General features: G+C 44.7%; 1 protein-coding gene across 1 annotated transcript in view; it reads right to left on the bottom strand.

The window, feature by feature from the left end:
- Positions 1-15,893, bottom strand: part of slc15a2 (solute carrier family 15 member 2) — a 109,589-nt gene that overhangs the window by 43,822 nt on the left and 49,874 nt on the right. Inside the window, exons 12-14 of the mRNA XM_078552780.1 lie at positions 2,221-2,265; positions 2,072-2,104; positions 187-275 (exon numbers count right to left, since the gene is read on the bottom strand). Of these exons, the coding sequence (XP_078408906.1) occupies positions 187-275; positions 2,072-2,104; positions 2,221-2,265 (167 nt within the window). The remainder of the gene's footprint in view (positions 1-186; positions 276-2,071; positions 2,105-2,220; positions 2,266-15,893) is intronic.

The raw sequence follows: 15,893 nt of genomic DNA, 5'->3' as shown, positions 1-15,893 counted from the left end.
TAGGGGCCAAGAACTGGAAAGTGGGATTAGACTGGATAGCTCTTTTGCAGCCAGCGTGGACAAGATGGGTAAATAGTTTCCTTCTGTGCTGTAAGTTTTCTATGTTCCCTCCTTTAGCTTTTCCTTATTTAGTGACAGCAATTTACTGAGAATTGCAAGGGCAATTAAAAGCTTATTAATACTTACGTCAAGTTGATTTTACACTTCGCAATCAGAGGATAGATGCCCATATCAAAAAATGGAATAAAAGTAACAATCAAAAAGGCATTAAGAGTCTGTGGAAGAAAACAAAAGCCACAAGTAAAAGCGATTAGTAGGATTAATTAATTATATAGAGACTTGTATTTATAGAGTCTCGCCAAGCTCTCAGGGACCCTTCACGATGACATCAAGTTCAGTGGCTAAGACAAATGCCAATCACCATTTATCCAATACTTGAAGGACAACAAATTGCAGAGTAGGGGGGAGTGGGGCTAACTAGATAGCTCTTTTAAAGAACCATCATAGGGACAATGGGCCAAATGGCCTTCTTCTGTGCTGGCACCCATACCTTTGACTGTCAGGGATGGGTCAAGGTAGATGCTGCGATGTAGACGGTAGGTTAAGCAGTGATCTGATCGAACTTTTCAAGATATTAAGGGGGGCAGATATGGCGGGTAGAGAAAAACTATCACTGCTGGTTGGGTGGTCTAGAGTAAGGAATGTAGCCTAAAAATTAAGAGCTAAATCTCTCAAAAGGGAAATTAGGAAACACTTCTACCTAAACAGTATGGTAGAAGTTTGGAACTCTTTTCCACCAGCCGCAGTTGACGCTGGATCAATTGTTCATTTTAAATCTGAGATTGATACACTTTTGTTATTAGGGACTATGGGGGCAAAGCTGGGTATATGAAGTCTAACCTGGCAGCCAAATGTGTGCACAGCAAGATTCCACAAACAGCAATGAAGTAAATGACTAGCTCACCTGTTTTGACGTGCTGGATGGAGGATAAACACTGACCAGGATTGCAATTGAGCTCACTTGTAACAGTGCCATGATAGTCACTGGTGTAATGCAGGAAATGCAGCAGCCAATTTGCACACAGCAAGCTCCCATGAATAGCAATGTGATAATGACGAGATAATTGGTTTCAATTATGTTGATTGAGGGATAAGTATTGGCCTGGGGCACCAGGCATAACTCCCCTGCTCTCCTACAAAATAGTGCTCTGGGGGCCTTTTACATCCACCTGAGAGAGTGGATAGTAGCCTCAGTTTAACTTCTCATTTGAAAGACGCAACCTCTGACAGTGTAGCACTCCATCAGTACTGCGTTCGGCATATTAGCTTAATGTGCGCTTAAGTCTCTGAGTGGCTCTTGAACTCACAAGCTTCTGATTTGGAGGCATGAGTGCTGCCCACTCAATACCTATTGACAGGGGGGAGATGGTGGCATAGTGGTAATGTCACTCGACTAGTAATCCAGAGGCCCAGGCTAATGGGCTCAAATGGCAGCTGGTGGAATTTAAATCACTTAATAAAATCTGGAATTGAAAGCTAGTCTCAGTAATGGTGACCATGAAACTATCATCAATTGCTATAAAAACCCATCTGGTTCACTAATGCCCTTTAAGGAAGGAAATCTGCTATCCTTAACCTGGTCTGGCCTACATGTGACTCCAAACCCACAGCAATGTGGTTGACTCTTAACTGGTCTCTGACATTAGCCACTCACTCCAAGGGCAATTAGGAATGGGCAACAAATGCTGGCCTTGCCAGTGACACCCACATCCCAAGAAAGAATAAATAAAAACACTCGCTGCCTGGGTTCACACATGGCAAGCAGCCTATAACAAGGTGAGCTCTGGAAAGCAGCAAGGACCTTGAGGTCATGCTCCATTTTAAGTTAAAGACTTAGGCTGGGAGAAATTTGGGGAGGAAAACCGGCATAATTTTCAAAAAAATTACTTATTCAATATTTATTGCATTGATACCCTAGTCACTCCACCAAGCATCAGCAACGGAAACATTTCACTTTGATTTCCACAAACAAACTTTAATTGTCAAGAGGTGAGAATGTATTCCACAGTACCTGCATCTGGTCGGGTTGTATGATAAAACCACCCTGAAATATGAGCATAGAAGAAGTGTTAATGACAGTGTCTAATGAGGAAGTTTTCATAAAGTCTATTCTATTTAGTATGATAGTGCTGGAAGAGACACAGGCTTGCATTTACTTACAAAGTTGGAATTCATCCTGGTCGCCTGCAGAGTCCATCGAGATCCCTGGGTACAAATTAATGTAACGTTATTGGTTGGCTCTGCAGGTTAAACTTTCATTCATATAGTGGTTTTCACAGCCTCAGGGCACCGCACAGCCCTTTACAGCCAACGAAAATGATCAATCCGTGATTGATGCAATGTTGGCAATGTGGCAGTTTGCGCACATCAAACAGTAACGAGTTAAATGATTTAAGAATATGCCTTTTTAGTTATGTCGGTTGAGGGATAAATATTGCCTGGGACACCAGGGAGAAATCCCCTGCCTTTTTCCACACAGCACCATGAGATCTTTTATGATCCCCTTGGAGGGCTGACAGCGTCTCACTTTAGCACTGCATCTGAAAAACAGCACCTCTGACAATGCAGCACTCCCTCAGTACAGCACTGGGAGCATCAGGCCAGAACGTGCATTCAAGTTACTGGAATGATGACACAATCCAGAACAGAGCAGCTTGCTTGGTCAGCACTCCATCCAGCATTGTAAGCATTCACTCCCTCCCCCACTGACGCACAGCAGCAGCAGTGTGTACCATCTGCACTGTGTGCACTGTAACAACTCATCGAGGCTCCTTCGATAGCAATCGCCAAACCTGCGACCTCTAACACTTAGAAGAACAAAGACAGGAGACACATGACAGGAGAACATCATTACCTGCAAGTTCTTCTCCAAGCCACACACCATCCTGACTTGCAACCATACCGGCATTGCTTCAATCCTGGAACTCCCTTCCTAACAGCACTGTGGATCTACCTACACCACATGGACTGCAGCCATTCAAGAAGCTGGCTCACCACCACTTCCTCAAGGGCAGTTAGGGGTGGGCAATAAATTCTGGCCTAGCCAGTGACACCTATATACCATGAGTAGATAAAAAATAAACACTGTTCTGGTTGACCTGGGACAGACTCTCCTTGCGATCTCCTGCAAGTCTCCCTCACCCTCCACCACAACATGTCTGGTCGTGGCAACCAGGCCCCCGGTAATATTTGGAAAATTCCGCTGGTCATCACTGCCCTCCCATTACTCAGAACCCCTGACCCTTTAGGCTGTGTAGACATGCGGCTGTGAGCAGCGTGGAATGTACCACGCAGAGAACAAGCTGACTAATCGCCAGTCCGTTCCCTTTAAGATACAGGCAAGCAGAGCAATCTTTAAGCTGCACAGTGCAACAAATAACCTGTGCATAGCAAAGAGGAATTACAGGGAATATAGCTTCTGACTTTGTCTATCCTCAATTATTGCTGGAATGAATTTTCTGTGGCTCGAGAGCCGAGTTGCTGTTTTCTGAATTTTACCAAGATGACTATGAGAACAATTGTACATTTATATAAATGACTTGGACAAAGTGACCTAAGGAACGGCGGCTAAATTTGCTGCCGGCACAAAGATAGGTAGGAAAGTAAATTGTGAAGAGGACGGTAAGGAGGCTACAAAGTGACATAGATAGATTAAGTGAGTGGGCAAAGATCTGGCTAACGGAGTGTAATGTGAGCAAACATGAAATTGTCCATTTTGGCAGGAAGAATAAAAAAGAAGTTTATTATCTAAATGGTGAGAGACTGCAGAGCTCTGAGATTCAGAGGGATCTGGGTGTCCTAGTGCATGAATCACAACAGGTTAGTATGCAGGTACAGCAGGTAATTAGGAAAGCCAATAGAATGTTATCATTTATTGGGAGGGGAATTGACAACAAAAGTAGGGAGGTTATGCTTCAGTTACTCAGGGCACTGGTGAGACCACATCTGGAGTATTATGTACAGTAATGGTCTCCTTATTTAAAGAAAGATGTAACTGTGTTGGAGGCAGTCCCAAGAAGGTTCACTAAACTAATAGCAGGAATGGGCGGGTTGTCTTATGAGGAAAGGTTGGACAGGTTAGGCTTGTATCCACTGGAGTTTAGAAGAGTAAGAGGCGACTTAATTGAAACCTTTAAGATCCTTAGGGGTCCTGATAGGGTGAATGTGGAGAAGATGTTTCCTCTTGTGGGAGAATCTAGAACTAGGGGGTCACTGTTTAAAAATAAGGGGTCGCTCATTTAAGACAGAGATGAGGAGAAATGTTTTCTCTCAGAGGGTTGTGAGTCTTTGGAACTCTCTTCCTCAAAAGGCGGAGAAGCAGAGTTTTTGAATATTTTTAAGGCAGAGCTAGATAGATTCTTGATTAACAAGGGGGGCGAGAGGTTATCGGGGGTAGGCAGGGATTGTGGGGTTGAGGTTACATTCAGATCAGCCATGATCTCATTGAATGGCGGAGCAGGCTCGAGGGGCCTGCCCCTAATTCGTATGTTCATATGTTCGTATGTCTCAAATTTTACACATTGGCAGAGACTAGCCAGAGCATGAATCAAGACCACACTATACCATTCTTTACACACAGCTAGAGCAGAATTTAATGCTTGCGCCATTGGGCACATCCACCAGCTGGCAAGTGGGTGGCAGACCCGACGTGGCCATTTCTGGGGGCCCTGTCAGGATTAAATCCTAATCAGGCAGTCTGTTGGCTGCTGTTGGCATTCCCGGCTCCAGCAGGGGGTATTTCCCACCTCAGAGAGCTACCGGCAAATCAAAGATACTGCAGTTAGCCCAAGGCTGAGGATTGTCAATGGAGCCTCGGAACACCGGAAAGTTGAATCCTACCGGTGGCAAGATGAGACTCTTAAGTGGCTGCTCCCAGCCCTTCCCACCCCAGATTTAATTGGGGGAATCAGGAAGGCGATGGGATTTGCAGGTTATTCTCCTGCACAGGCTTGTGGTGTGTGTGTGTGTGTGTGTGTGTGTGCTTGTGTATGTATGTTTATGCACGTGTGTGTGCGAATGTGTGTGTATGTTTGCGTATGATTGTGTATGTGTGTGTTTTGTATGTGTGTGCTTATGTATGTTAGTGTGTGTGCATATGATTATGCATGATTGTGTATGTGGGTGCTGATTTATGTATGTGTGTGTGTGTGTGTGCATGCGTGTGCATTGGCAGTCCCTCCAAGTGAGGAAGATGCTTGCCATGGAGTACAGCCTGTGACAAGAACATGCACATGGAACCTTTTGATGTGGAGAGGCTGCTGCCCTGTAGCTATCACATGGTTCTGGCTGATCAGGAGACTCTTACTGCTTACCATAGGCATATTGGAAGGATCTGCAGATTGATAATCAATCTGTTTGGCCACATTTTGAATACATCTTTCATAGCCATAGAGTCCTGGAGAGAGACTCGAACCTGGAGCTTCCAGCTCAGAGATAGGGACACTGGAGAGTGCATTTCATCTCAACAGAGCTAAATTCTTGTGAGGAAAATAAGTAAGCAATGTGGAAGAAACATAAATATTGGCTATGAGTGCTATGGGAGGTAAAGGGTATTATTGCTGAAAAAAGAGACAGGTCGAAGCTTTTTGTCTTGCACTCATCAGGACACTTTGCATGAATACCAATATAAGGGGAAAACAACGATTTATACTGCATGAGAAGAGAGCGCTGATTGGTTGGCAAGTGGACTCCAATTGGTAGAGGCGTGTGTGCATATGTATGTATGTGTGTGTGTGTCTGTGTGTATGCACGTTTGTGTATGTGACTGACAGTTAACTGCCAAGCATTTTGAAATTTAAGCCAGGCAGCTTGACCCTGATTGGTCAGCACTGCCCTGAGGAATGAGTCAACAAACGGCTGTCACTTATTTTGTTTAGCTGAAACAGGCGTAATGTGTGTAAATGTTCTTTCTGGAAGCTACATATAATAAAACACAGGGCCCTGTTCTTTGCAGACATGGCAATCAGGGTCAAGCTGCCTGGTTTAAATTTCAAGCACTGCTTGGCAGTTAACTGTCAGTCACCATCACTGGTGCATTCTCCATGCCTCGACCAATCAGAGTCCATTTGCCAACCAGTCAGCACTCTCTTCTCAATAATTGTTATTTTCCCCTGATACTGGTATTCTTGTGAAGTGTCCTGATGAGTGCAAAATGAAAAACTTTGACATGTCTCTTTTTACAGCAATACTCAAGTCCTGTACTACCAAATGACTATTTGTATACCTGAGACAGAGGTACAACAAAGACCAAATTTGGGATATCACCAACATAGTTCGACTTACAGGTAAGAGCAGGTAAGCCATCTATCGCATTTCTCCAAGTGTGTATTAAACCCAAGGTTGTGCCAGTTTTCATTTCCAAATGTATTGATAATGCTAAAGCGAGGCACAGTCCCACGATCGAGCGAGCGTGAATGCGAGATGAGGTTGAACAGGTTGGTAATAGGGTTACTAATTTACACTGTGTCCTACACTACACTTAGTTGGAGGTGCACAAATTTCTTTCATTATTTGATTTGATCCATTTATGCCACTATGTTGCTTCAACAGATGACCGCACCATAAACAGTATCTGTTTGAAACACGTCTACACCATAAACTCACTTAAGCAGAAGCGGTTTGGCAATGCAATTAACGACACCACTAAACATGTAACAAATCTCTCTGACCACGTACTCTCAGAAAGCGAGGAGCTTGCTCTTGTGCATGGTTTCAATCTTGGCGTGCCTTCATCCCAAATCAAACGGGAAGAGGTATTTGCTGAGTTTGAACTCCTCTACTCTCAACTATCCCGCCACAAACCAGCGTCCGCTGAAGGCGCAGAATACTTGAAAGTGTGCCTAGCTGATCTAGTGCACGCATATTGCAGGACTCCGAATGTCCTGACTGACTTTCACATACAACGTGAATGTCTTACAGCGTGCGAGGCCTGAAGGCTAACCCGGACAGTAAACCCGACAAAGGGACGGGAATAGTCATCCTTAACAAGTGTGACTATATTACTAAAATGTGTGCCATTCTTAATGATATGTCCATATTCATATCCATTGGACCTGCTGCTCAACATGACCAGACAGCCTTGCTTGAAAGTAAGCTAAAAAAAACCGCTTGCTGCAATTGTGTAAGAGCGGTGAGCTACCGCGTGATATATATGACAGGGTTCGTGCTCTCACGGGGTTCGCCATGTCCACATATGTATGGGCTGCCCAAGACCCATAAAAGTGATGTCCCTTTAAGCCCTATTTTATCCATGACCGGTTCTGCATAACGTGAATTGGCCAAATGGTTGGGCGAATTGTTACAACCAGTTCTGAGCAAGTTTTCCACATACACACGGTGAAGGATTCCTTCACATTTGCGAAGACCATACAGGAATTGCATATCAATAGCAATGCTGTGTCTGTGTGATCTTTTGACACTGCTAGCCTATTTACTAATGTTTCACTTAAGGAAGCCATAGATATTTGCGCTGCAGCATTATATCATGGCGATCGAGACCCGCCATCATTGCGTGAATCAGTATTCACTGAACTTATAAATTTGGCATCTCGCACAGCTGCGTTCAGTTTTAATGACACCATGTATGTCCAAATGATGGTGTTGCCATGGGATCCCCTCCAGGCCCAGCTCTCGCAAACACCTTTGTTGGGCTCTATGAGAAACGTGCCTTCGATGGGATGACACCTAACCTCCTACCCCTCGCATATTTCTGACACGTGGATGATGCGTTCACTATATTTAAATCTGCGGCTGCATGTACCAATTTCCTTACATGTCTTAATGGGCTCCATCCTGTGCTCAAATTCACCGATGAAATGGAGCAGTCAAGTGAACTCCCCTTCCTTGACATACTAGTTGAGAAGTCTGCCAGAGTATTCTCTGTCATGGTCTACTGCAAACCTACCTTCACTGGTCAATACACGCATTGGGATGCCTACAGTTCCACACGCTATAAAATTGGTTTTGTAAATAGGGCCTGAGCTGTTTGCTTACCATGTAAGCTTGATGCTGAAATAGGGGCATCAAAGGCATCCTGCAGGATAATGGCTACCCTGATCAGACCATGACACGCTGTATATCACGCAAATTCATGAACAAGCCTAAGGCCATCACTTTCAGCCCTGAAAAGTGCCCATTGTACTTCAGATTACCCTGGAAGGGTCAGGTATCTCACATTTTTGAGCAACAGGTGAAGCCAACTGTTTCAGGCTACTGCTATGCAGCAGCAACACGAGTGGTATTCGCCACTAACAGGATACTGCCGTCAAGCCAAAAAGACATTCTGTCTATCACCCAAATGAGTAATGTGGTGTATGAATTCCAGTGGAGGTGTGATGCTAGGTGTGTAGGCCGTAGGTACCAAAGACTAGCGGATCGTATCAAACAGCATGTCCCAGCCACTGTTCGCAACGGGCAAGGTATAGACCGTACCCAACCAACCCGCGCTTGCAAAACTCAAAACACAGTGTCCAACATTAGATGTGATTCTGTGATCAGACAACATTTGCTAAGTAATCCTCAGTATGCTAAGAATTACGCTGACAGCCAATTTAAGATTGTCAGTCAGGCTTACAGTGTTTGCTACACATATTAATACACAGGATCCTGTTCTCTGCAGACAGAAAGAACATGCACGCACATTGCACCTGTTTCAGCTAAACAAAATAAGTGACAACCATTTGCTGACTCATTCCTCAGGGACCAATCAGTTCCTCAGGGGTCAATCATTGGCCTTGACCAATCAGGGTCAAGCTGCCTGGTTTAAATTTCAAACAAAGCTTGGCAGTTCGCTATCAGCCACCATCACTGATGCATTCGGCATGGTAACACCTCTCCCAATCAGAGTCCACTTGTCAACCAGTCAGTAGTCTCTTCTCAGACAGTATAAATTGCTGTTTTCTCCTTAGGTTGGTATTCATGCGAAGAAAAGCTTCGCCATGTCTCTTTTCTCAGCAATACTCAAGTTCTGTACTACCAAACGGCTAAAGGGCATTATATCTGTTTAAAGGGTCATTGCCTGTTTAAGGACTCAATGTTCTTCGGCATGATTCAAAAGACTTCAGGGCCTTGGACTCCTTTCAGTTTAGCTCAGTCACTGGAAACCAGCACTACAGTCTAACATTTTAAACTTACACCTTGATTGCCCGTTTCTTCTTGTCACAAAGGAAAATACAGCTGCAAAGTAGCACTGACACCCTGCAAGACACCTTAGGAGATAATATCACTTTGTTCCTGTCAGAATTTCTATGGGATAAGACCTGACATTGCACCACAGGGGGCTGGCACACAGGTCGGCAGCCTATTTTAAATAGCTCCTGATTAACATCAACAGAAATGAGAATCAGGAAAGGTGTAAAAGGGGCTGCTGATTCGCTATTATCCGTATTACTCTGTTGCTCAAAGTCAAGATCTACTCGGTGAACATCATTCTTCCTTGTAAAATTTCATTGGTGCATGGCACCTTTAAACTCTTCGTAAAACAGCTCACAAACAGAACAGAACAAGGCCTGGGTGGTATGAGACCATAAGACCATAAGACATAGGAGCAGAAATTAGACCAATTGGCCCATCGAGTCTGCTCCGCCATTCAATCATGGCTGATAAGTTTCTCAACCCCATTCTCCCACCTTCTCCTCGTAACCTTTGATCCCCTTACCAATCAAGGACCTATCTATCTCGGTCTAAAATACACTCAATGACCTGGCCTCCACAGCCTTCTGTGGCAATGAATTCCATAGATTCACCACTCTCTGGCTAAAGAAGTTTCTCCTCATCTCTCTACTAAAAGGTCTTCCCTTTACTCTGAGGCTGTGCCCTTGGGTCCTATTCTCTCCTACTAATGGAAACATCTTCCCCACGTCCACTCTATCCAGGCCTTTCCGTATTCTGTAAGTTTCAATCAGATCCCCCCTCATCCTTCTAAACTCCATCGAGTATAGAGCCAGAGTCCTCAAACGTTCCTCATATGTTAAGCCTTTCATTCCTGGGATCATTCTCGTGAACCTCCTCTGGACCCTCTCCAGGGCCAGCACATCCTTCCTGAGATACGGGCCCAAAATTGCTCACAATATTATAAATGTGGTCTGACCAGAGCCTTATAAAGCCTCAGCAGCACATCCCTGCTTTTATATTCTAGTCCTCTCGAAATAAATGCCAACATTGCATTTGCCTTCTAACTACCGACTCAACCTGCAAGTTAACTTTAAGAGAATCCTGGACTAGGACTCCCAAGTCCCTTTGCACTCCAGATTTCTGAATTCTCTCCCCATTAAGAAAATAGTCTATGCCTCTATTCTTCCTACCAAAGTGCATGACCTCACACTTCCCCATGTTGTATTCCATCTGCCACTTCTTTGCCCATTCTCCTAACCTGTCCAAATCCTTCTGCAGCCTCCCTGCCTCCTCAATACTACCTGTCCCTCCACCTATCTTTGTGTCATCTGCAAACTTAGCCAGGATGCCCTCAGTTCCTTCATCTAGATCATTAATGTATAAAGTGAAAAGTTGTGATCCCAACACTGACCCCTGCGGAACTCCACTAATCACCGGCCGCCATCCTGAGAAGGACCCCCTTATCCCCACTCTCTGCCTCCTGCCAGACAGCCAATCTTCTATCCATGCTAATACCTTGCCTCTAACACCATGGGCTCTTATCTTACTGAGCAGTCTCCTGTGCGGCACCTTGTCAAAGGCCTTCTGGAAGTCCAAGTAGATAACATCCATTGGCTCTCCTTTGTCTAACATACTTGTTACCTCCTAAAGAACTCTAATAGATTTGTCAGGCATGACCTCCCCTTGATGAAACCATGCTGACTTTGCCCTATTTTACCATGCACTTCCAAGTATTCTGAAATCTCATCCTTAATAATGGACTCAAAAATCTTACCAACGACTGAGGTCAGGCTAATTGGCCTGTAATTTCCCATCTTTTGCCTCACTCCCTTCTTAAACAGGGGGGGTTACATTAGCGATTTTCCAGTCCTCTGGGACCCTCCCTGACTCGAGTGATTCCTGAAAGATCACCACTAATGCCTCCACTATCTCCTTCAGAACTCTGGGGTTTAATCCATCTGGTCCAGGAGATTTATCCACCTTCAGACCTTTCAGTTTTCCTAGCACCTTCTCCTTGGTAATGGCAACCATACTCACCTCTGCCCCCCGACTCTCTTGAACTTTGGGGATGTCACTCATGTCTTCCACTGTGAAGACTGACGCAAAGTACCTATTCAGTTCCTCCGCCATTTCTTTGTTCCCCACTACTACTTCTCCAGCGTCCTTTTCCAGCCGCCCAATGTACACTTTTGCCTCTCTCTTACCCTTTATATATCTAAAAAAACTCTTGCAATCTTCTTTTATATTACTGGCTAGTTTACCCTCATATTTAATCTTCTCCCTCCTTATTTCTTTTTTAGTTGTCCTCTGTTGGTCTTTGTAGGCTTCCCAATCCCCTGGTTTCCTACTGCTCTTCACTGCATTGTATGCTTTCTCTTTAGCTTTTATGCTGTCCCTGACTTCCCTTGTCAGCCATGGTTGCCTCGTCCTCCTTTTAGTATGCTTCTTCTTCCTAGGGATGAATTTTTGCTGTGTCTCCCAAATTACTCCCAGAAACTCCTGCCATTGCTGTTCCACTATCTTTCCTGCTAGGCTCACCTCCCAGTCAATTCTGGCCAGCTCCTCCCTCATGCCTCTGTAGTTGCCTTTATTCAACTGTAATACTGTTACATCTGATTCCAACTTTTTCCTCTCAAATTGCAGGGTAAATTCTATCATATTATGGTCACTTCCTCCTAAGGGTTCCTTCACCTTAAGCTACCTTATCAAATCTGCCTCATTACACATCACTAAATCTAGAATTGCCTGTTCCCTAGTGGGCTCTACCACAAGCTGCTCCAAAAAGCCATCTCGTAGACATTCCACAAATTCCTTTTCTTGGGATCCACTACCAACCTGATTTTCCCAGTCTACCTGCATATTGAAATCCCCCATGATCACTGTAACCTTGCCTTTCTTACACACCTTTTCTATCTCCTGGTGTATCTTGTGCCCCACATCCTGACTACTGTTCGGAGGCCTGTACATAACTCCCATTATGGTTTTTTTACCTTTGCGGTTCCTCAACTCTACCCACACAGATTCTACATCATCTGACCCTATATCATTTCTTGCTATCGATTTAATTTCATTTCTTACTAACAAAGCAACCCCACCCACTCTGCCATTCTGCCTATCTTTTCGATAGGATGTATATCCTTGGATATTTAACTCCCAGTTCTGATCCCCTTGCAGCCATGTCTCCATAATGCCCACCACATCATACCTGCCAATTTCAATCTGCGCCACAAGCTCATTTACCTTATTGTGTATACTGCGTGCATTCAGATACAACACCTTCAGTCCTGTATTTCCCATCCCCTTTCTCATTGTCGTCCCTTTTTCTGATGTGCTTGAAGTTAGATTCCTAGCCCTTTCCAAACACTCTGTCCTATTTTGTGTTCTGGAGACTTTAATAGCCTCTCCTGGGCTCTCCTTTCTTTTCAGTTTTTTCATAATTTTCCATGAAGTTGAATCCACCCCCCCACACGCTAACCTGCTGCTTTGTTTCCCATTAGTCATACTTCTTGGAGTTTTACCCTTCCCCCCTCCCCGCCCAGACTTTCTAGTTTAAAGTCCTGTTGACCACCCTATTTACCCTTTTCGCTAGAGCATTGGTCCCAGATTAGTTCAGGTGGAGACCGTCCCAACGGTACAGATCCCTCCTGTTCCAATACTGATGCCAGTGCCCCATGAAATGGAACCCCTCTTTCCCACACCACTCCTTTAGCCACGTGTTTACTTCCCTTATTCTCGCGTCCCTATGCCAATTTGCACGTGGCTCGGGCAGTAATCCGGAGATTATAACCCTTGAGAACCTGTTCTTTAATTTAGTTCCTAGATTCTGATAATCTCCAAACAAGTCCTCTTTCCTAGTCTTACCTATGTTATTTGTCCCGACGTGGACCACAACAACTGGATCCTCCCCCTCCCTCTCTAATATCCTTTCAAGCCGGTCAGAGATGCCCTCACCCTGGCACCGGGCAGGCAACATACCATGCGGGACTCTCGATCCTGCTTACAAAGGAAGCTATCAATTCCCCTAATTATAGAATCCCCTATATCTACCACTTGTCTTTTTGCTCCCCCTTCTTGAATGGCCTCCTGTGCCAGGGTGCCGTGGTCAGCTGGCTCATCTTCCCTACAGCCCTCTTCCTCATCCACACAGGGAGCAAGTACCTCGTGCCTGTTGGACAAGGTCAAGAGCTGAGGCTCTTCTGTTCCTGAACACAGGGTCCCTCTACCTGCCTCACTTGCAGTCACACCCTGCTGATCCTGACCACTGACCGGACGAGGTACTTAATCTACCAGGTGGGACCGCCTCCTGATACAAAGCGTCCAGGTAACTCTCCCCCTCCCGGATGAACCGCAGTGTCCGGAGCTCGGACTCCAGCGCATCAATTCTGAGCCAGAGTTCCTCCAGCAACCAACACTTGCTGCAGATATGGTCACTGCGGCTCGCAATGGGATCTACCAGCTCCCACACCATACAGCTACAGCACATCACCTGCCCAGCCATCTCTACTTAGATAATTAATTTATTAATTAGCTTTGCAGTGTTTTTATTTCCCCAAATTTGGTGCAGATTTCCTACCAACCAATCAGGTCACAGCTTTCCTGTGAGTCACTTTTTCAGTTTTGGCTTCAGTTACTCTGTGCCCCGAGGTCACCGCTCCGGTGCTCCTCCCTCCGAGTCTGCTCCCTAGAGACAAGGCCACAAATCCCCGAGGTAAGCTAGATTTATACTCACCGGTCCAGTGCTCCTCCCTGGAGACAAGGCCGCGAATCCCCGAGGTAAGCTAGATTTATACTCATCGCTCCGGTGCTCCTCCCTCCGAGTCTGCTCCTAGGATTAATCACCAATCAGCTGCTTTTTCTTTAAAATCCACTTTCAGAACAGTGTCCCTCACAGGTCTGGTGGACTCCTGAAGGCACTGCCTCTTCCTCTCTCTTTTTTTTAGGTTTGAGGAGGAGGGAGGGATGGAAACACTACAGCAATGTAGTGTTTGGGGTTATTCCGTTCTTTGACAGTGGGTCCTCCTCGATTCCCTCCTGAGTTGCGGTGGCTGCGATGACTTCTCCCAGAATGCTTCAGTCACTTCTCACCAGCGCCCTCTGTTGGATGCCCTTCCTCCTGTTGTGTGCAAGAGTCCTTCTCCTTGGTTCCCTCCTGAGTCGGGGTGGCTGCGATGACTTCTCCAAGAATGCTTCAGTCACTTCTCACCAGTGCCCTCTGTTGTATATTCCGGGCTGCTGTGCAACCATGCACATGTTCAGTTTAGCGAAAATGTTGATAGCTGTTCCCAAAGGTCATTGAACTAGACCCCCATTGATGTGAATTACATAGAATCAATTGCACAGAAACGGGCATTTGACCTTACTGGTCTATGCTGACGTTTATGTTCCACTCAAGGCTCCTCCTACTTTACTTCATCTCAACCTATTGGCATATCCTTCTATTCTTTTCTTCCTCGTGTACTTATCCAGATTCTTCTTAAATGCAGGTTGTCAATTTAATAACTTTAACAATGCAGAGCTGGATTCGAGGCTGAAGGGGTGAATGTTTCACCAGATGAATAAGGCCCATCAGCTCACCTTAATTCACCTTTCAAAAAGAACAACCTACAATCCTCTTATTGAGCCACCCAACAATGATTCAAAGTCCCTCACCTCTACTACTCTTCCGGGAACTCTAATCAATGTGATGATTGGCCAAAGATCGAGGGAGTAGATGATGTCAAGGAAACGAGAAATTGTAATATTTTTCTTCTGGTAATAACCCTGGCACATTTTCTTATGTACTGGAATTCAGGCTGTAATTGGATTAAGAGCTAGAGTGACAGCAAGAGTCTGGAGTCAACAGTAAGAAGTCATTTTGACATGTTAATGAACCAAGAAGAACTTCAATCAGAGTTTTACACAAAACAGTACAGGAATAATTTGAATTGAGATGCTTTAGTTCAAAGGGGGATATATGCAGGTTTCAAAAAGGCATAAGGAACTGAGGTAAAGATAGGGTAAGTTTGTTTTTGCAAGCCTCAGAGTTAAAGTAAAGAATGATTCAATCAATTCTGGGAAGAAAGCATTTCTGAAGAGGCTGGCTGAAACAATAGAGAGATCAAAGGGATCTCTAAATGCATTAAAGGAAATACTGAAGCCTATGTGAGGGGGTAGCTGCTTAGATCTCCCAGAAGACAGCAAGGTAGCTGGTTAGAACCCCCAAAGACAGTGTGAACAAGGCCAGGCTGAAAGAAACAGTTGCTGTCAGCCTCAGAAGACTGTCCAAGGTAAAAGCACTGTGTGGTAAAATTACTGGACTTCTATAGATTTTAAAATCTATAAAGATAGTTGCTGAACAGAAAAGGGAAGGCTAGCTCGGAGGGTAGTTAAGTTAAGATTTCTGGGACTCTTTTAAAGTGCTGTTTACTTTGTGAAACATTCTTGTGTTTAAGTGTAATTATGTTTTTTTCCTATATTCTTTTAGAAACGTTTACTGTAAAATCATCACAAGTATTTGTGGAAATCATTTCCTGATTTCAGAACCGCTCCTCATACTATATACAAATTGCAAAAAAACATTTTGATGGCTGTTTCAAGTTTCCCTCTGGGATTTGAGTAGCTCGGCATTTACCATCGGCCATGCCGTAACACTGAGGAGAACTTTTCTTCACTCAAAGAGTTGGCGGCATCTCAAAGGTTTTACCTGAAAAGACGGTGGAAGCCGATTCCATAACTAAATTTGA

This window comes from Cetorhinus maximus, chromosome 11 (genome assembly GCF_964194155.1).
Source record: "Cetorhinus maximus chromosome 11, sCetMax3.hap1.1, whole genome shotgun sequence".
Lineage (NCBI taxonomy): Eukaryota > Metazoa > Chordata > Chondrichthyes > Lamniformes > Cetorhinidae > Cetorhinus > Cetorhinus maximus.
Note: the sequence above shows the minus strand (reverse complement) of the source record. Positions and strands in the feature narration are given on the sequence as shown.